This window comes from Danio rerio, chromosome 23, assembly GCF_052040795.2.
Source record: "Danio rerio strain M-AB ecotype USA chromosome 23, GRCz13ab, whole genome shotgun sequence".
Lineage (NCBI taxonomy): Eukaryota > Metazoa > Chordata > Actinopteri > Cypriniformes > Danionidae > Danio > Danio rerio.
This window is the reverse complement of record NC_141043.1, coordinates 5,782,161-5,802,601: the sequence shown is the minus strand read 5'-3', so window position 1 is coordinate 5,802,601 and position 20,441 is coordinate 5,782,161. Positions and strand designations below refer to the sequence as shown.

The 20,441-nt window shown below is 34.8% G+C and overlaps 2 protein-coding genes across 4 annotated transcripts in view; both read left to right on the top strand.

The window, feature by feature from the left end:
* The window catches only part of lad1 (ladinin), a 31,267-nt gene extending 20,080 nt beyond the window's left edge, over nt 1-11,187 (top strand). Inside the window, 7 exon segments of the mRNA NM_001386486.1 lie at nt 867-909; nt 1,017-1,078; nt 1,177-1,243; nt 2,484-2,612; nt 2,707-2,793; nt 8,543-8,636; nt 10,473-11,187. Coding sequence (NP_001373415.1) covers nt 867-909; nt 1,017-1,078; nt 1,177-1,243; nt 2,484-2,612; nt 2,707-2,793; nt 8,543-8,614 — 460 coding nt within the window. The 3' untranslated portion in view covers nt 8,615-8,636; nt 10,473-11,187.
* Nucleotides 11,188-14,100: 2,913 nt separating this feature from the next.
* tnnt2a (troponin T type 2a (cardiac)) overlaps nt 14,101-20,441 on the top strand; it is a 31,042-nt gene continuing 24,701 nt past the window's right edge. For 2 of the 3 annotated variants that reach the window (XM_087306157.1, XM_087306156.1), the window contains exons 1-3: nt 14,109-14,144; nt 16,006-16,048; nt 18,728-18,781. Coding sequence is in view for 1 of the 3 variants with exons in the window: in NM_152893.1 (NP_690853.1) it covers nt 16,013-16,044; nt 16,355-16,365; nt 18,728-18,781 (97 nt within the window). In the remaining 2 variants the exon portion in view is untranslated. 3 annotated transcript variants of the gene reach the window in all.

The window sequence follows — 20,441 nt, the reverse complement described above, 5'->3', positions numbered from 1 at the left end:
AGATTTTAACCTTCAATTTAAGAATTCAAATCCGGAAATGGCTATTTTTGGAGTAGCAAATGAGGACATCCATGTAGCCAAAGAAATAGAAAACGCCTTTGCCTTTGTAACATTAATAGCTAGAAGAATTCTTATGGAGTGGAAATCACCAATGCCACCTTTGGCTTAGTGATGTAATGCTATTATTGAATGCCTTTTTGTGGAGTTTGCATGTTATCCCTGCCTTCGTGTGGGTTTCCTCCGGGTGCTCCGGTTTCCCCCACAGTCCAAAAACATGTGGTACAGGTAAATTGGGTAGGCTAAATTGTCCGTGGTGTATGAGTGTGTGTGTGTGTTTGTGTGTGTGTGTATGGATGTTTCCCAGAGATGGGTTGCAGCTGGAAGGGCATCTGCTGTGTAAAAATATGCTGGATGAGTTGGCGGTTCATTCCGCTGTGGCGACCCTGTATTAATAAAAGGGACTAAGCTGACAAGAAAAAGAATGAATGAATGAATATTTAAAATCATCAAAATGTACAATTTTTGAAACATAAAGAATTGACCAAATAACATTTTAATTGTTTCCCAGAGATGGGTTACAACTGGAAGGGCATCCGCTGCGTAAAACATATGCTGGATAAGTTGGCGGTTCATTCCGCTGTGGCGACCCCAAATTAATAAAGGGACTAAGCTGAAAAAGAAAATGAATGAATGAACATTTTAATGGCTCTCTACTGTAAACCATGATAAATGTGTGTGATAGTCAATGAAAAGCTAATTCTAAAAAAATATGAAGTTGTATTATTGCACCTTTATTGTTCTGATGCTTGGAAATCTTTTTTTTTTTTTTTTGGTTTTTGACCGTTAACATTCATTCTCATCCACAGTGCAAGTGTGAGGGTTGCATCGAAGATCTCTGAATCTAGTAAGGTAAAGTGACCAGCTTTACTAAACACCTGTAGTATAACAAATAACAAAGACACCCCAGACCTTACTTATGTCCTATTGATGAACATATCATGTGTTCTGCTTCACAGACCAACCAGGGTCCCAAACAGGAGGAGGAGCAGGAGCAGGAGCAGACACCATTTCAGAGGAAGTGAGTGTGTGTGTGTTACCACACCTGAAGTCTGTGTTTTACCAGCAGTAAACATGAAGATGTGTTTAATTAAATGCTGTCTGTGCTTTTTCCACAAGCTCCCGACAAAGACTGTCATCTCGCTCCATTCAGGAGAAAATGGAAAGACTGGCTCAAGCATCACAGGTCTGGAACTACACCGCTAAACACACAGAGAATTAACCTATAGTATAAACTGTTTATATATGGGGTGTGGAATATATTGTTCATAGTATATTTGTTATTTTAATGATGTTTGTGCTGACATTAAAGACTTAGGGCTCTATTTCGATGATGCGCAAAAGCCTTAGGGCGTGTCAGAATCCACTTTTGCTATTTTAAGGACAGAAAAATCCCGCTTTGCGCCGTGGCACATGGTCCAACAGGGTTGAGCTTATTCTCTTAATGAGTTATAGGTGTGTTTTGAGAATAAACCAATCAGAGTCTCATCTCCTATTCCCATTAGGAGTCAGTTGTGACACGCCATAGTGCACTTGCTTATTACATGGCGGACTTTGTAAGTGGAAAAACTGAATGCTTCACTAGCGAGAAAACAGTTAAACAGAGCATCTGCAGCACGACAATGAGAGAATGAGCCTCCTCATTCTTTACTTTCACTTTCACTCTCGTGGATAGGGAAACGTGTTGTACGTACAGACATCCATTAGCCTACATAATTAATTTTGTTTGTTAAGTGCAAATATTTGTTTCAAAACTATGTCTAAATTCAGTTCTAGTTTTCAGCAAACTAATAAATTAACAATAAAAACAAAGTATGGTCAAAAAAGTGAGTTATTTCCAAATACACATGCTGTGCCCCATTTGGTCTAAAACCTGACAGGTGGGCAAATCTAAGCTTGTTTTTAATAAAACAAATATAAATTTGTTTTGTATATATTAAATTATGTATGCATATAATAAATAATACTACCACTAATAATAGCATTACTTACTCTTCACTTTTACAAACCTATTTGAATTTCTCTTTTCTGTTAAACACAAAGGAAGATATTTAAAAAGTCTCTATTTCAGAGGTTGCCACAGTGGAATGAACCACCAACTATTCCAGCATATGTTTTATGCAGCAGGTGCCCTTCCAGCCATAACCCAGTACTGGGAAACTTGTAACCATTAACTGTCATGGTATACATTTTACCTACTATAGAAGTCAAGGGTTAACGCCAGTTTCTAACATTTTTTTTTTTAAATATCTTCTTTTGCGTTCAACAGAATAAAGAAATTCATAAATGTTTGGAATGTTTGGGAGAGTAAATAATGTGTCAATTTAAATTTAGGGTGAATTATACTTTGACATTTAATTGCAGCTTTTTGTGGACAGTGTGGGGGTTGTAAGATAGAAATATGGTTTGTGTTTTTCATCTTTCAGAAGTGGGAGATATCCAAATCCCCAGTGGTTCATAAGACAGTGTGTTTGGCGGATGAGGTTTCGCGGAAGAGGGAGCTGTTCGAGAAAGAGCTGGACGGAGCAGAGAAATCACATCTGTTTTCCAAACAGGTAAACTCCATTTGCAGTGATATTATTTACTCTTAATCTTATTATTTGTGTAATCATTTGTTTTAATTATTAAAATACTTACTGTCCTTTTCAGGATTTTCGTAATTTATCTTCAGGAATCTCTGATCGGATTAATCGCTGGGTTCAGAAGAAAACATTCAACATCTCATCATCTCCTACGGTATGTTCTGCATTGTGCAGGCTTGGGTTAAACTGCTTACAGATACAATTGAAGAATAATATATATATATATATATATATATATATATATATATATATATATATATATATATATATATATTTCTTCAACTGGCAGGTACTATTACATTAAGAGTTGCTTGGCTCATGGAAAAAAAATATGACTACATTCTCAGTTTCTCTGGATTTACAATTCATATTTGTACTCTCAAATAGCTGACTTTTCTTGAAAATTTACACTAAATCTAAACAGCCCTCTATTTAATTTTCTTGAGTATGAATACCTATTGGCCTTTCTCCAAATTTATACTAACAATTTAATTTAAATAATTTATAAAGCAATGTATAATTACAAAATGTTTTAGTAAATGTTTATGTTCATCTTTTTATAACTTAATACTAGAGTTCTATCTTCAGAAGAAATCTAAATCAGTATTTGGTGGAACACATTTGTTGTTTGTTTGTTTGCTTGTTTTCATTATGATTTATTTAAATCTAAATGACAGTATGTTTTTATTTTAAATTCCAATTTATGTCCGTCCTTACATTTACATTACTACATTACATTTAGACTGTCTATGTCAAGTGGTCTGATTTTTCTTCTTGTATATACAGTATGATCAAATAAAATGTTGTGTTCAGTGGTGAAAAGAGTACTAACAAATCATATTCAAGTAAAAGTACCATTACCTGCCCAAAAATTAAGTGCAAGTAAAGTATCTGTTGTAATTATTACTCAAAGTGTAAGTAAAAAGTAGACCTTTTAAAACTACTCAAGAGTAGTGAGTATAACACTGTAAAAAGCTGATGCATTTACATGCAGTTATATGTAAACGTAACGTTCTATAGTGCATTTAGTGATCTTCCTTGCTATGTTCGTTTGTTCCTTCCAACTTTTCTTCCGTTTGTCCTGCCCTTACTTCATTTATTTGGTTGTCCGTTCATTCTTTCATACATTTGGTCCTACCTTCAATCGTTCACTCATTTATATTTTTGCTCCTTCCTTCATTAGGTCATTTGTTAATTCGTTCGTTCCTTCCTTCCTTTCTTAATTTGTTCAGTTCTTCCTTGAATTCTTCATTCATTTGGTCCTTTGTTCGTTCGTTTATGTTTTTGTTCCTTTTTTTCATTAGGTCCTTTGTTCTGTCCGTCATTCATTTGTTCGTTTCTTTATTCATTTGGTCCTCCTTCGTTTTTCCCTTCATTTGTTCACTCATTCATTCGTTCTTTCGTTCCTCGTTTTTGTTCCTTCCTTCATTAGGTCCTTTGTTCATTTATTCGTTCGTTTCTTCCTTCCTTTCCTTCCTTTGTTTGTTCAGTCCTTCCTTGAATCCTAGAATCATTCATTTGGTCCTTCCTTTCTTCATTAGTTCAGTCCTTTCTTCCTACCATTTTTTATTTGTATCATTTAGTGATTGTGTAAGGCTGTTTGGTGATTTTAGTCATCACACAGTCGACATCCTTTTTTTTTTTTTACAGTTGTAGTTGTTCCATTGCCGCTATTGTTGGTTGTAGAGATGCGCGGATGACGGTTACAGCCGCGGAATCCGCGATGATAAACCGCGGATCGGGCGGATGACGTGACGAAAAATAATATTTTAATTAAATTCGGGCGGGTGGTGGGCGGTTGTACTGTTTTTGTACACATAGCTGGCGCACCAACGAAAAAGCCTAGGACTGACTTCACAGAATGAGAGGAGGAATCGGATACACTAATTCTGGATGAAGTACAGAAGTCTTCATCTACAAACTTCCGTATAGACGGATCAGCAGAGGAAAATCTACTTTCCTTTTGGGAGAAACAAGGCAGTCATTCCCACGTCTACAACACCTTGCCAAGAGAATATGCATTCCAGCAGCAAGTGCTGCGAGCGAGCGCTCCTTCAGTGCAGCAGGGCGCATTAGAGGCCAGGCGCTCTCGTCTGAATGTTGAAATGATGTGTCAAAATGCGTTTTCCAGGCTACAATAATAATAAAAAATTTTTACAGTACAGTGCGTTTAATTTAGGCTATTTATTTATTTTTGTCCCTGTGCGCCAATTGGAGACGGAGTTCACTGCTGATATTCTGAGAGCTTTATAGGGGTGCTTCTCATTTCTTATTTGTGTATCCTCGTTTCCTTTCCTTGCTTTCTTTCCTCGTCTTTCCACCCCTATAGGATGCGAGGGAAGGACGCAAGGAAACGATTCAAGGACCGACCGAGGAATCGAATTAAGTGAAAAGACACGTCCTCGTATTGTTTAGCGTCACTTCAAAGCGTCAATTAATGCTGGATTTGACTTGCACGTTTGGATTAACTACATGTCATTAAAGTCATTCTCTTTTTTCTAATAATCAATAAAGAAACATTTATTTAATAATAAAAAGGAATAAGCCATTCAAATAAAGAGCTCTGTCAGCAGATGACGGGCGGGTGCGGTTTTAAAATTTGGTCAAAAATGTGACCATGGATGGCGGACGGATGATGAGTTTTGTGATGCGGTTGCGGATGAAATAATAGCCCATCCGCGCATCTCTAGTTGGTAGAGTGAGCAAGTTTGTAACGCGTAAAAGTTAAAGTCCGTAAGCAAAATAGCTGCAAATAAAAACGTCTTTATTTTCCAATCAACACAATTACTTCATCACTTTTCCTTAATCTATATGCACACTTCTCTGTTACCTTAAGTTGTTACGTTGAGTTAAGTTACGTTGAGCTACGATACGTTGAGCTACGGTCAAAAACTGTGTGCTTCCTACCAACGCTCTCTTACTCTAGTGAAGCCACAGTTATAAAGTCTCCTACTGACACCTTGTGGCCAACCTCCAATAAACAATGGATGGCTCCTACATACATCTATATACTTGACATCTATTTTCTCATCAGTGACATCCGGTCTATTAAAAATCTGTGTAATGTGTGTAAAGATTTTGGACATCTTCATGGACACGTTGAATGCTTAGAAAAGGTTTGCTGCATTTATAAAGCACCCATGTGTTGATGTTTTTCAGTATCATGTGATTTACTTTCTGTGTGCGATTTGATTGGACAGGAATCACGGGACTGATTGTTCTACTTTAGCCAATCACCATAGACAAGAAATAAGTAAAGTAGTGACTGCAGGTTGAAGGAAAGTAGTGGAGTAAAAGTAAAGATACTGCACTAAAAATGTACTCGAGGGAAAGTAAAAGTGCACATTTTTTAAACTACTTAGTAAAGTACATATCCTGAGAAAAACTACTCAATTACAGTAATTTTTGCATTTGTAATTTGTTACTTTACAACACTGCTTGTGAGCCTCATCATGGAAGCTTTATGATCTGCACTCGTTCACTGAACAGTGCTATTCTTTGGTCTTTGGCTTGGTGGCAGTGTTACATCTTCTCTGTTTATTAAGTTGTGTTGACTGATATGACCTCATTACTCATCACACAAACATGTACCATGTCTGTGGTGAATGTGGAGTAGTTTGCGCCTGTGAAATTACAAGTCTGAACCATCATTTACGACTTCAGTCATTATAATGACACCTCCACTTATCCTTAAACGACCTTTTTCAGTGCTCTTAAAAAAAAAAAATCTGTCATTTAGAAAACAAGTTTCATAGTTGAGGTGAAGAATGTGGCACATTTAAAACAGCGTAAGAGGATATAAATATTAAGAAAAAGCTAAGTACAAATAATATGTTTACTGATTAAAATAACACATTTATGTACAGTTGAAGTCAGAATTATTAGCCCCCTTTGATTTTTTTTTCTTTTTTTAAATATTTCCCAAATGATGTTTAACAGAGCAAGGAAATTTTCACAGTATGTCTGATAATATTTTTTTCTTTAGGAATAAGCCTTATTTGTTTTATTTCAGCTAGAATAAAGCAGTTTTTATTTTTTTAAACATTTTAAGGTTCAAATTATTAGCCCCTTTTTAGCTATATATATATATATATATATATATATATATATATATATATATATATATATATATATATATATATATATATATATAAGGGATGTAACGGTATTGTAAATACCGTCATACCGCAATATAATTTTTTTCGATATTATCGTAGTCGCATGACTCGGTAAAACTATAGGTCTTCTGAGAAAATTTGCTCAGGCGAATGAAGCGAACGGGAGGTAGCGGAAACTACAATTCCCATCAGCCCATGCGTGGCCATCATCCTTTGCGGTCTGTTGTCACTACAGATCCAGTAATGCGGAAATGGAGTGTGCTTCTAGTAGTGGGGATGAAAAAGAGCTGGAGGTGATCGAAACCTAAAGCGGGTGTTGTCGCCGCGCGCGTACTGAATAGCGGTGTTGTCGCGCGTGTTCTGATCGGCTGTGTTGTCGCACGCGTACTGTAAAGCAGAGAGGGGGGTTGAGCGCGCATACTCAAGAGCGGTGTTGTCGCGCGCCTACTGAAGGGCGGGACGGAGGGTGTCGCGTCACGGGGCACTTTTGATCATTTTGGAAGGGCACTTTCTATCCATTAATTGGGGAAAAAAATAAACATAATTCAGACTTCAACTATATGTATTAAGGAAATATATGAATGATTTTAAGTGTCCTTTGAATATATTAAGATATGCAGTCATAAAGGTTTTAAATCATCCCACACGTAGTGATACTAAGTACATTTCCTGATACTGGACGCATTGGAATAAATGTTGTTTAAATGATGTAAATACATTTCTGATTGTATGGTATTACGTTTTGTAATTTGTGATTTGTTTTGTTTTGGGATATGGACTAAGAGTCTGAAATAAAGGAAATAGTAATAAATGAGTTAGTCTTGAGGAAAAAGCAGGATTTTTTTTAACATTTTCTGGGAATAATATTTTTAAAGGAGCTGTTGACATGGAATTGAACTAGATTTTGGTAAAAACTTAAACAATACAAACATACAACTATAACAAAACAATAAAAAATGTTAAGTGTAATAATGGAATGACTCCAGGAGAAAGTACTGAACTACTGAAATGCATTTAATACTTTATTTAAAAGGCTTTTTTTTGGTGAGGGCAGCTAAAAGACGCCTCCCGTATGAAAAATGAAGTCACATGCATTGCTCAGGTGTGAGTTTTTCACAGACTTCAACAGAGTGTGTGATAGTACTCTGGGTCTCGTCTATCAAATCTGATATTTTATTTTTTATTGGATTCAAGTCAGGTGATTGGCTGGGCCATTCTGCAGCCTGATTTTCTTCCTCTGAAATAATTTAAGAGTTTTCTTGCCTGTGTTGTGGATCATTGTCTTGCTAAAATGTCCACCCTTGTTTCATCTTCATCATCCTAGTAATGTAGATGTTGGACTGAAGGGGTGGATATTAATTTACAATGACGAAGGGCAGAGGGTTGATTTCAGCTGCTGTCTGGGCTTTCCCTGCCTTTTTACATCTCCCTTTCTTCGTGTGTTCAATACTTTTTATTGTGTCTTTTCATTTTATTACACATAACTTCGTTTATAAATGAACTAATTTTGTTTTCTTTGCATAGCTGTATTTCTTTTGTTGTTACCAACATCTGATGAACATTTTAAGTCAACTGCACCTTTAGAAATATGTTTTTTGAGAAAAATGGTGACATTTTGAATACTTATTTCCCCCACTCTATGTACTATATATAAAAGAAGTCAAAGCTTAAAACTCCTTAAACTGAATTTAGATAAGTTACAAACTTAATATATGCAACACTGAACTGTTTCATATGTCATGATGCGTTAATTTGCTGATATATCTGTGATTTGTTCTTACTCAGGATCTGAGACATGTGGACATCTCCAGTAAGAAAAGTCTGTTTGAAAGAGCAGAAGAGCAGGACCACAAGTGAAGCTCAAGCGGCTAAACACAAAGTGAGCTGACTGTTCGTCTCTACTGTAAATACAAATATACAAGGATGAGTGGAATAAAGAAAAGGCAGATCATAATTCATTTGTTTGTCATTTAAGAAACACATTTAAAAAAAAAAATAAAAATAAAACAATGGCATAGGTTTTGTCAGCCTGATCTCACGTAATTATTTTTCGTTTTGTTAGTTCAGTCGAACGAAAATGTAAAATTTTAAAAAGCAGGTGAACCCAAGCAACATTAGGGGATGAGCAAATTTTACTTAATTGTACAAATGATATCATACCAATTCCTACGAATTAGCCACTAAATCAAAAAGTTAGCATTGGTTTTCTAAGTAAATGAAAAAATAAATAAACAAATAAAAAAATAAATAAATAAATAAATATATATATATATATATATATATATATATATATATATATATATATATATATATATATATATATATATATATATATATATATTATAGAGTTATAGAGTTATAGTTATAACTCTAGGCAAAGATCATAGAATCACCAAGAGGCGACACTCTAGTGCAATTTGGGAAACAGCCACTAGATGGTGCGGTTGCCATTTTGGAATCAAAACTCCAATAGAACAACAGCATATTATAAGTCTGTAAAATAAACTATTAAAAGTGCTGATGATTGTGATAATAAGTGTTCTATTGCCGTCTTTCTGGTTGTATCTCAGCTTTGATGCGCTTTTTAAATAAATAAATAAAAAACAAAGCAGCTGCTTGCCATCACGACAGCAATAAGATCCAATGGACGGCCGATCGCTTTCACTCCAAAATGGTGGAATCCGGGGCTGTTGCTGGGCGCTGCTGCTGCAATGGAACGTTCTACTGAGTGTCACCTCTAGGTGATTCTAAGCTCTTTGCTTTAGGGTAGTTGTAAAATGAGCCTATTTTCCAAAAAGTGGAATGTTCCTTTAAGACATAGATGTCAAAATCAAATCCTGGACGGCTGCAGCTCTGCACAGTTTTGCTCCAACCCTAATCAAGGTGTTCAAGATTCGTTTGAACACCTCGAATATTTGAATCAGCTGTGTTTGATTAGAGTTGGAGCAAAACTGTGCAGAGCCGTGGCCCTCCAGGAATTGACTTTGACACCTACTGCTTAAAGAGATGTAACCATTTAAATTTTGTTTTACACATTCCTTATGTGGATAATGTTGAGGATGGCCAGATGGTTATGGTTGGAATACCTTTAAATGCCTAATAACCTTTCATAAAAATGTCTGTGAGGTAAAACATTGTCAAAAAATGTGTTAAATATGTTTAGCCTTTTCATATCCAGGCCCAGATTTTTAGCCCATCATTGAGTCTATTTATTTACTCGTGTGTAAATTTATATTAGTTGAGTTTTTTAATTAATTTCAGTAATATGATTGGCTAATATTAAAATGTTCATATGATTTATTTGCAATTCAGTTTTAATGGCGTTATATTGAGCAAACACAGATTATATACATTTATAATCTTGCAAATAATATTAATCAATACTTGGATGTGTAGTATAGTTTTCATTTCCAAGCAATTGCTTAATGTTTACAAGGTCTAAATAATGCAATGATACCATGGTAAAAGCATTAAAAAACCTTTTAATTTACATTTACAAGTTACTAATTAGAAACGATAAGGTTTTACTTGAAAACTGCTAGTCATGAATCTTTTACGGAAGCAATTCTATGAACATGAAATCAGATTTTGAATTCATTATGATGGTTATTAGTACAGATTTGGTAGCATGGCATTGTACCAGATTATAATTGTCATTAATGCATGCTCTTTTGAACGAAATCCCCATATCCTGTGTTTTTTGTCTGTTTTCCAGCTTTCCTGAGATACGTCTGATAATTGATCTCTGAAGATTTTGAAGGAATCGACTCTCTCAGACAGTCAGTGTTGAGGACTGTCTCTAAACTCCTTCTCCTTCTGCTTCTCTACATTATGGTTAATTTAAAAGTACCGATTAAGATTATTGGGGTTAATTGAAGGCTTGCACTGCTGGTTGTTTCTTTGAAAAAAAGTGGACTGCATTACAGCGTCTTTATACTGTAGGTGAAACAGAAACTGCAGATCAGAGAGTTCATCTGACAGCAGGAACACACTGATACTGATCCTTTGTGTTTTTACCACTCCTCTGCGATGTGAAATACGAGATGTGCGTAAGTGAGTTATCAGGAGAAGGCATAAACTCATACCTGTCAAGAGCACAACTGTAATATCAATAATGTCTGTTTTAATAAACGTACTGGAAATTGATGTTTAATGAAACTGTAAACTGACATCTAAAACTGACCTGTGCTTTTACTGCAGCTGTTGTTTCAACTTGCCGAAGACTTGAGTCACAGTTAGGAAATGTAATTCAATGACTGACAAGCTAAATGTGTCCTATTAAGCCTTTTACTAACTGACTTCAATCCATTCCACTTCAGCCAAAGTCAGCGTTTTTTCTTCTTTTGGAAAAAACTGAAAGATCTGTCGTGTAATTACTGCTTCTTCCCAGAGGGATTTGCTTGTCTATGAATAAAAATTTTATATCAGTGGTTCTGTTGCATCAATCTTTAACAATAATGTGCCTAAGGAATATATATTCATTCATTAATTTTACAGATTAGTCCCTTTATTCATCAGGGGTCGCCACAGCGGAATGAACCGCCAACTTATCCAGCACATTTTCCCGAAGTGGATGCCCTTCCAGCCGCAACCAATCACTGGGAAACGTCTATTCACACTCATTCACACACAAACACACACACACTATGGACTATTTAACTTACCCAATTCACCTGTATCACATGTCTTTGGACTTGTGGGGGAAACTGGAGCACCATGTTTTTAATAAAGAAAAGACAGTAATGTAACTCATAACCACTCAAAGCATTACAGCTGTAGGTAGAACTAGGCTGCTAAAATATGAATCAGTTGATTAATTTTACAGAAAGGTGGCTGTTTACAACGCACTAAATGCCTTTAACGAAACGAAAATGTTGTGTATATGCAAAGTTAAGCCTATAGTTTTAAGCACAATATCATGCGGGAGAAAAAAAAGTTGACTAAGATGTTCCTGACTACAGAACTAGCCTAACTAATGTTATATGTCTAAGAGAGTGCAAATGTGGTCATTTAAATACATTAACGTTAATGATCCAACTTTTATAGTTGTTAACACTAAATATAATTCAAGCGTATGTTATCACAAGGCCCACACGGAATCTGCGCGCGCAGAATTCTGCAGATTTTCTGCAGAATTCCGCAGATTTTTTGCCCATCATCAATTCTGTTTATTTACTTGAGTAAATGCGTGTAAATCTATATTTATTCAGTTTTTTTTTATTAATTACTGTAATATTATTGACTAATATGAAAATATTCATTTGATTTATTTACAATGCAGTTTGTACAGTAATATTTTCTTTTAGTAGATTTATTATGTGAGAGACTTGCTTTGTTTACCAAATAAAGTGAATCTAATTGGATTTGCATTTCAAACAGTAAATAAAAGTAAAAAAATATATATATAAAATACTTTTTATTTCACATAATAAGGTTTTAGTTATGATACTCCCAAAATAGTTCTGCAGAAATCTGCAGATTTTTACCAAAATTCTCCGCAGAAATAACAAAAAATGTCCACAGATTCTGTCTGGCCCTAGTTTTCACACAAGTCTTTGACTAACGTTACATGGACGGCCATGAATGGCCCAGTTTAAAAGTGCCGCGGCGTTTGGAATAACTAAATTAACATACACAAATAATAAAACAATCATATAGTCAGGAAGCCTTTTACAAGTAAGTATATGTTGATTTATTCACCAGATATGTTTCAGAAACTCTCCAAAACTCAAAGAAACCGTCCTGTGGTGCCATTAGTATCCAGGCAGAGGAGGCGGTTCCGGAGATTCCCTCGCTCTTTAGAGCACTTCGAATTAAAGGAGAAGTTTCGATTTTATTTTACAGGTGGGTAACAACACACAAATGGCATTTGCCGTGACAGAAATGTGTTGAACATGTACATTTGATGTTTTTATGCTCTATGTATGTGTGAGCATGTAAACATTCTTGAAAATGAAGTCAATAGCAATGCAGTTAAGTTAGATACACAAACAATAGAATGGAGTGACAATTTTAAACCTTGGCGGTTCATTTAAAGTAATTAACTTAATATATTTACAACTGGATTTCCTTAGAGAAAGTCAGTAAAATGCCAACATTGATGTAATTTGACTCACCTGTTGCTGTTCTAAAACTCAGATAAAATGGTGTCGATAAAGTTCTTCAGTTACTGGGGCTGCTTGAATTCCTGGATGTTGGAAATAACACCAAGTGTTGGATAGATAATTCCTTGATTTCACACTGAATCAAATCAATTCTAACTCTTATTCATTTATCAAAATCTAACTCTATAATGTCAATACTTTACTCTGAAATGCTTTAACACCAAGAATTTAACTCTGATGAATTTGCTGTGTATGTAGTTGAAGTCAGAATTTTTAGCCCTCTTCGATTTTTTTTTCTTCTTTTTTAAATATTTTCCAAATGATGATTTACAGAGCAAGGAAATTTTCACAGTATGTCTGATAATATTTTTTTATTCTGGAGAAAGACTTATTTGTTTTATTTCGGCTAGAATTAATAGTTATTAATTTTTTAAACACAATTTTAGGGACAAAATTTTTTAGCCCCTTTAAGTTATACTCGATAGTTCACAGAACAAACCATTGTTATACAATAACTTGCTGAATTATCCTAACCTAATTACCCTAGTTAATCCTTTAAATGTCACTTTAAGCTGTATAGAAGTGTCTTGAAAAATATCTAGTTAAATATTATGTACTGTCATCATGGCAAAGATAAAGTAAATGAGTTAGTAGAAATGACTTATTAAAACTATTATGTTCAGAAATGTCTTGAAAAAATCTTCTCTCCGTTAAACAGAAATTGGGTAAAAAATAAACAAGCAGTCTAATAATTCAGGGGAGCTAATAATTCAAACTTCAGCTGTATGTCAGGACACCTGACATGCCAGTACAGTGGGTGGGGAGAACTCATTTGCATTTAAAGGCACAGGCACAATACAGCTAAAATTCCCTCTAACCCCAAATGGATTTTTGAGCTGAAACATCAACCACAGATTTTGGAGACACCAAAGACTTAATTTAAATCATGTAAATAGGGGCATAGAAGCCCTTACAACATCCTCAGCCTTCAGTGCCAGTCTGGTGGCGTGAGCAAACATGAAGAAAGCGCTGAGAGATTAACCAGTGCACGTGTTATCAGACGACAGCAGAATAGACCTGTGTTGATATCTGTGTTTATCTCCATACTCCTCACTATAACAATCGCTGCAGCCTTTTAGGGAGCAGGACTGTTCTCCACTTATCAGTGAGGGTAAAAATAAACCCAGTGAGTGAGAAGAGTGACCCACAGCTCCTCACATATAAGAATCCAGAGGAGAGGCTGAGCTGGTTTTCCTCTGCATCTCTGCTGCGTGTCAGATCAGGTAAGAGCATTATGTGCTGTGAAGGATATTATTGTTGTGTTATGTGGGTCAAAGATGGTATTTCTATGAGGATGTTTTAAAGACAGTCCCTAATGTCTTTAGTTACATATTTTTTTACACTTTACATTATACTAATTCAGTGTAATGATGGTTTTATTTGTCAAATGTATTGTTAGTTTTATTTAGAGCTAGAATTGTTTGATGACATATTTGAAAAATCTTTTTAAGATCACAGAGCAGCCATAAAATATGGATTATTATTATACATATTTCTAGTCTAGCAGTAGTTTTCAATGTACTGAATATTATTTAATCATTTAAAGTCAATTAAAAAATTCTGTATGATCACTTAAGTTTTAGATTTTAATATGTGCCGATTAGAATAAGTATGGCATTATTAGATCCATATACAGAAACAATTATTGTTTAGATTTTGGTCATTTAACAACTATACTGATCATTTAGAAAATGTTTTTATTTATTCATTTGTGGTTCACATTTTTTGGTAATTGATTTATGTAAATAATATCCATTAATAGTACACACTGCCCGGGCGACGCAGTGGCGCAGTAGGTAGTGCTTTCGCCGTGCAGCAAGAAAGTCACTGGTTTGAGCCTCGGCTGGGTTAGTTGGTGTTTTTTGTGTAGAGTTTGCATTTTCTCCCCCTGTTCATGTGGGTTTCCTCCGGGTGCTCCGGTGTCCCTCCCTAGTCCAAAGACATGCAGTACAGGTGAATTGGGTAGGCTAAATTGTCCGTATTGTATGAGTGTGAATGAGTTTGTGTGGATGTTTCCCAGAGATGGGTTGCAGCTGGAAGGGCATCCGCTGCGTAAAAACTTACTGGATAAGTTGGGGGTTTATTCTAATGTGGTGACCCCAGATTAATAAAGGTACTAAGCCAAAAAGAAAATGAATGAATAAATGAGTACAAACTGCCAGGCAAAATTTTTGTTTGTTTGTTTATTTATTTATTTATTTATTTGTTTGTTTGTTTAGTTATTTGCTTATTTGTTTGTTTGTTTGTTTGTTTGTTTAGTTAGTTAGTTGCTTATTTATTTGTTTGTTTGTTTGTTTGTTTAGTTAGTTGCTTATTTATTTATTTATTTATTTATTTATTTATTTATTTATTTAGAAAGAAAGAAAGAAAGAAAGAAAGAAAGAAAGAAAACAATTATTGTAGAGATTTTGGTCATTTAAAAACTATACTGATTATTTAGAAAATGATTTTACTTATTTATTTGTGGTTCACATTTTTGGTAATGGATTTATGTAATAATATCCATTTATAGTACACACTGCCAAGCAAAATGTTTATTAATTATTTATTTATTTATTTACTTAGTTAGTTTCTCATTTATTTATTTTATTTATTTATTTATTTATTTAGTTAGTTATTGCTTATTTATTTATTTATATTATATAATATAAAATTCATTCATTCATTTTCTTTTCGGCTTCCCTAATTAATTCGGGGTAGCCACAGCGGAAGGAACCGCCAACTTAACCAGCATGGTTTTATGCACCGAATGCCCTTCCAGCAGACAACCCATCTCAGGGAAACATCCACACACACTCTCAATTACACGCATGCACTACGGACAATTTAGCCTACCCAATTCATCTGTACCACATGTCTTTGGGGGAAATCGGAGCACCCAGAGGATACCCACGCGAACGCAGGAAGAACATGCAAACTCCACACAGAAATGCCAGCTGACCCAGTCGAGGCTTGAACCAGCGACCTTCTTGCTGTGAGGTGACAGCACTACCTACTGCGCCACTGCGTCGCCATAATATAATATATAACAATCCTTAAATTTATGTTGTTTGTTTTTTTTTTGTTTTTTTTTTTTTTGGACAGAGCAAACATGTCAGACAACGAAGAAGTGGAAGAGTACGAGTAAGTGTTTTTCTCATTTAGTTATCACCCCTTCATTAGTGATAATATGGCCTTTATGAATTTGTCTGTAACAATATATTATTATCAGCTTTTTTTACCCAGAGATATTACATCTACATCCTAACCAGAGACATGTATGAATATATTGCATTATGTGTATGTCGCAGTCATAAGAGCTATAGGTTATTTTAATACCATATGTCACTCATCTGATAAATCTGTTTAATCTGAGAGTTCACACAGCTGTCAGGAAAGTACTTGAGCTATGAGAACAATGGAAATAACAGCTCTATTCTGTCTTCTTCTCTAGGGAGCAGGAGGGTAAGTCTTATGTTCCATAATATTACTTTCATACATGCACTATAAACAAGATAATGCTGGTTTTGTTTAAAGTAGGTCATAAATATTGACCTTGCGGCTAATTTGCGGGACTTTTAATGTGTTAGATTGAGAAGTGGAGCAGCAAATTGGCTATATAGTGATGATGGTGTTTGTAGGCTAAAATGTACCATGTTTTCAATAAGAGAAATATTAGCTAAGAGAATAACACCTTGTAAACATAGAAGCTACTGAATTTTAAAATAAAATCACACATATTCTTAAATTATTTGGATCAGGGTTTTAGTTAGTGAAGGTTTTGTGGTAAAAATAATACCAAAGTTTACTACAAAGCTCAACAAAAGTCAGATAAAGGGGCAAAATGTTAAACTAAACTACATATGTGGTTTAATGCTAATTTTTAAACATGATTAGCATATCATTTAGGCCCAGATGGAATGTGCGCCTGTAGAAATCAGAAGAAAAATATATGTCTAGTCAGTTTTTATATTAATTTCAGTAATATTATGGAAGTATATGCAAACGCCTAGAAGATTTATGTACTATACTTTTTGTAAAGAACTACTGACGATGCAAACTAACTTTGCCATTTGAATAAACAAACAAAGACCACTGATCGCTTACCAAATCTGTAGAGACAGGACAATCAACAGCAATTGGAGCCGCGTCTTTGTTAAAAGGAGATGAGTGGCAAATCTGGATTTCACCATTTCCAGATATGAAAAACTCTTGGGTAAAAAATGTTCCGTACAAACATATTTCTGCCGCGTGTTGCGTGCACTGTAATCCACATGTGAGTCCAGCTGTGCTCTCGAAGCGGGAAAATGAAAACAAAACCTTCGTTGCAGCACATTTAAAAACACAACACTGACGACCAGTGTCTCCAAACAGTTCTTGTTCTTCCACTCCACTTGTTTTGGCAACACAACGTGGCGTCTCTCTGCCGTCCGAACACTGTTTCAGTCCTTGAAGCTATCATGCATATTAATGAAGTTGCACCGCATACACAATAGAGCCCACTGATTGGTTTGAACCAAGTCTTTCACATGAATTAATTCTGCACACTCAGAGACGTCACAAAGTACTCGCAGGTACAGACAGCCAGTCTAAATGCTGGAATACATACAAGTATCTAATCGATGCGACGCAGCTTCAGAAATTAGTTTCAAACTGGATGAACAAATTAGCTCGAAATAACGCAAAAAAAAAAAAACAATTTTCACTTTTTAGTGAAATATATGTGTCCTAATAGTGTTTTTAGCAGTGTGAGACACATATATGACTGTCAACAGCTCAAAACATGTGCTTTGGTGTTTCGTGACCCTTTAAAAAAATGTTAAGTATTTATTTATTGTATAATATTCTATATTCTAAAAATAATTCTACTGTCCATAAAAAACGACTCCTTTTTTTTTTTTTTACAGAATTTTGCACAGAAATCGCAAATAAAATCCACCGATTCTGTCTGGGCCTATTATTAAGAATCACACTGATGTTGAGCTAATGAGCAGCCAATCAGATGCTCTATTTAAATGAGTCACAGCTGAAAGTGCAGCCGTTTTGATGTCTGGAACATTTTTGGACATGCTTTTGTCTGTGTTGCCAGATTATGACCTCTTCTCCAACACATAAACAGTTTTCTTATATAATAAATACCATTTTATGTCATTACTACAGTATTAAAAGCAGTAATTGACAAGAGTTATTTATTTTCATCCTATTAAAGTCCAACCCTGTCTCTTTTTTAAATGTAGAGAACCTATAATTTAGGCTTATACACATTTTGTTCTGTTTGAACTAATTAGTCAAAAGTGTTTTACATAAAAGACAGCACACACACACACACAAACTGGTAATTATAACAATTGGCTATTTAAAAACAGTAATTAAAAACATAATAATTTTATAAAATAATGAATGAAGTGTAGAGGGCAAATAGAAAGCTCATTTCTGACCATGTTGTCATACATTGAACTTGGAGATACTAATATATTCTTCAAAACCTGTCAGATTTGGGATGTGCTGCACATGAGAACCTCTGCAGATCATATATAAAATCACAAACATCCTGACAATGTTCGGACATGCAAGTGCGGTTACAAGACATGTTGAACTGTCATGCCGATTTATGACTGTGGAATCTGATCTTCTCTTCGGAGTCATATCGGTTTCAACAAAACACACCCAGAAATGACACTGATGGAATAAGTAGAGCAGAAAGTTCTGCAAATCATCACTAATCCATCATTGTCCTCCAGTCTCACCTGTGAACAAGTGTCTTAGTCTCCATCTTTGTGGTGTCTTTGTGTTCCTTTACTTACATAATCTGCATGGTGTGGCTTAGAAGAGCAAGTGGAGGAGGAGGAGGAGGTGCAGGAGGAGGCGCAGCATGATGAAGGTAGATACTGCTTATCTGCTGAAGATAAATGGCACCACGCTTTCACTAAAACACACACACACACACACACAAAAAAGTATATCATGATAACCTCAGCAAGAACATTGATTTCAAAGCAACATCAAAAATGCAAATAGATTTGATGTCAATTGACAACCTTAACTTCAAAATGACATCAAACTGACATCTAACATTGGCGTCAAAAAGACACCTCAAAATTCGATTACAGTTTGCAAACAAACTCAAATACAAAATTCATTGTAAATTTGTGATTGAAGCTTTTAGATGAACAAAACTTTTCTTATACTATCATTCGTTTTGTGTTAATAATTTGGTGGTCAAAAGAACATCGATGTGTGGATGTCAGATGAACTTCAGGGTTTCACATCAAATTTGCTTTTTTTCTGTATTTTTGATGTTGTTTTGACATCAAGGTGCCAGCAGGGAATTTATTTGTAATTTTACCTTTTTTTATTTACAAATGTACATATATATTCTCAATAGACCTTTAAAAAACAAGTTTTAACATTGTAACAATGCAAACTTTGACTTTAAAGTTTGAAAATCAGGCAAAAATAAAAAAAATTAATAATCATATGATGCTTCTATGAAAATGAGACATCAGCCTTAAATTTTTGTGTCAGTATATTAAAGCCGCATTTAAGAAGCATTAACAAACTGTAAAATTAAAGAAATGCGCAATCGTGTTGGAGATCTGCGCGGGACTACATTTTTAATCCTGCTCCCAACAGGTTTTAGTCCAAACCCGACCGCTCCCACGTATATTTGATAGCACGAAGCTCTCTCTCTTATTCACATACACACACAGACAGCAACAAACAAGCTAAACACAGCATCACACTCTGTCATTCACACACATACATACGCGTGCTCACTTGGGAGTCAGTAGTGATATTGTTAGACCCGCCGCTTCCTTTCAATTTATACCAGAGTTACCGACCGCTTCCGCGCTTTATTCAGAAATTTATTCCCGTGCTACAAGAAATCTGATTGGGTCCAGCGGCAGATCTCTAATTCACGTGAAGTTTTTTTAGAATATTATGATATGATTGATCTTTTTTTTTTACAATGTTTTTAACCTTTTGAAAGACAGTTGTGAGACTAAACTTATCATTAGTAGTCATAGCAAGTGATTTTAAAAGTACGCTTTAAAAAATACCCATACATTAACAGTTTTCCATATTTTGTGATTCATGTTTTCATTTTTAATTTATGGTTTTAAACAACCTTATTAGATTTTGATCTTTCCTCTGACATTGTTTAACTCTCAAAAGTTTTAAAAAGTGACTTCTTTTAACATTTTTTATAGTTCACAGTGATATATTGTCTGGGTTGGTGCTCTATATTACAATACAGAAACCTTGTCGTAATAAACTACCTGTACATTTTCTGGTAGGTTACAGACTGATTTCTCTCCATGTTATTTCTTATACATCATACTATTTCAAACGACAAAAATGTCAATAATACTCACTTTGTTAAAGTGTAGAGTAGAATTTTCAACATCAAAAGTCGACAGACCAGAGATCAAGGTCCCATGATGGAAATCACAACCGTAAATCAGATGGAAAACATTTGTGATTCACAAAATGAGGAAACATCTTATATATTTATTTATATATATATATATTTATATATA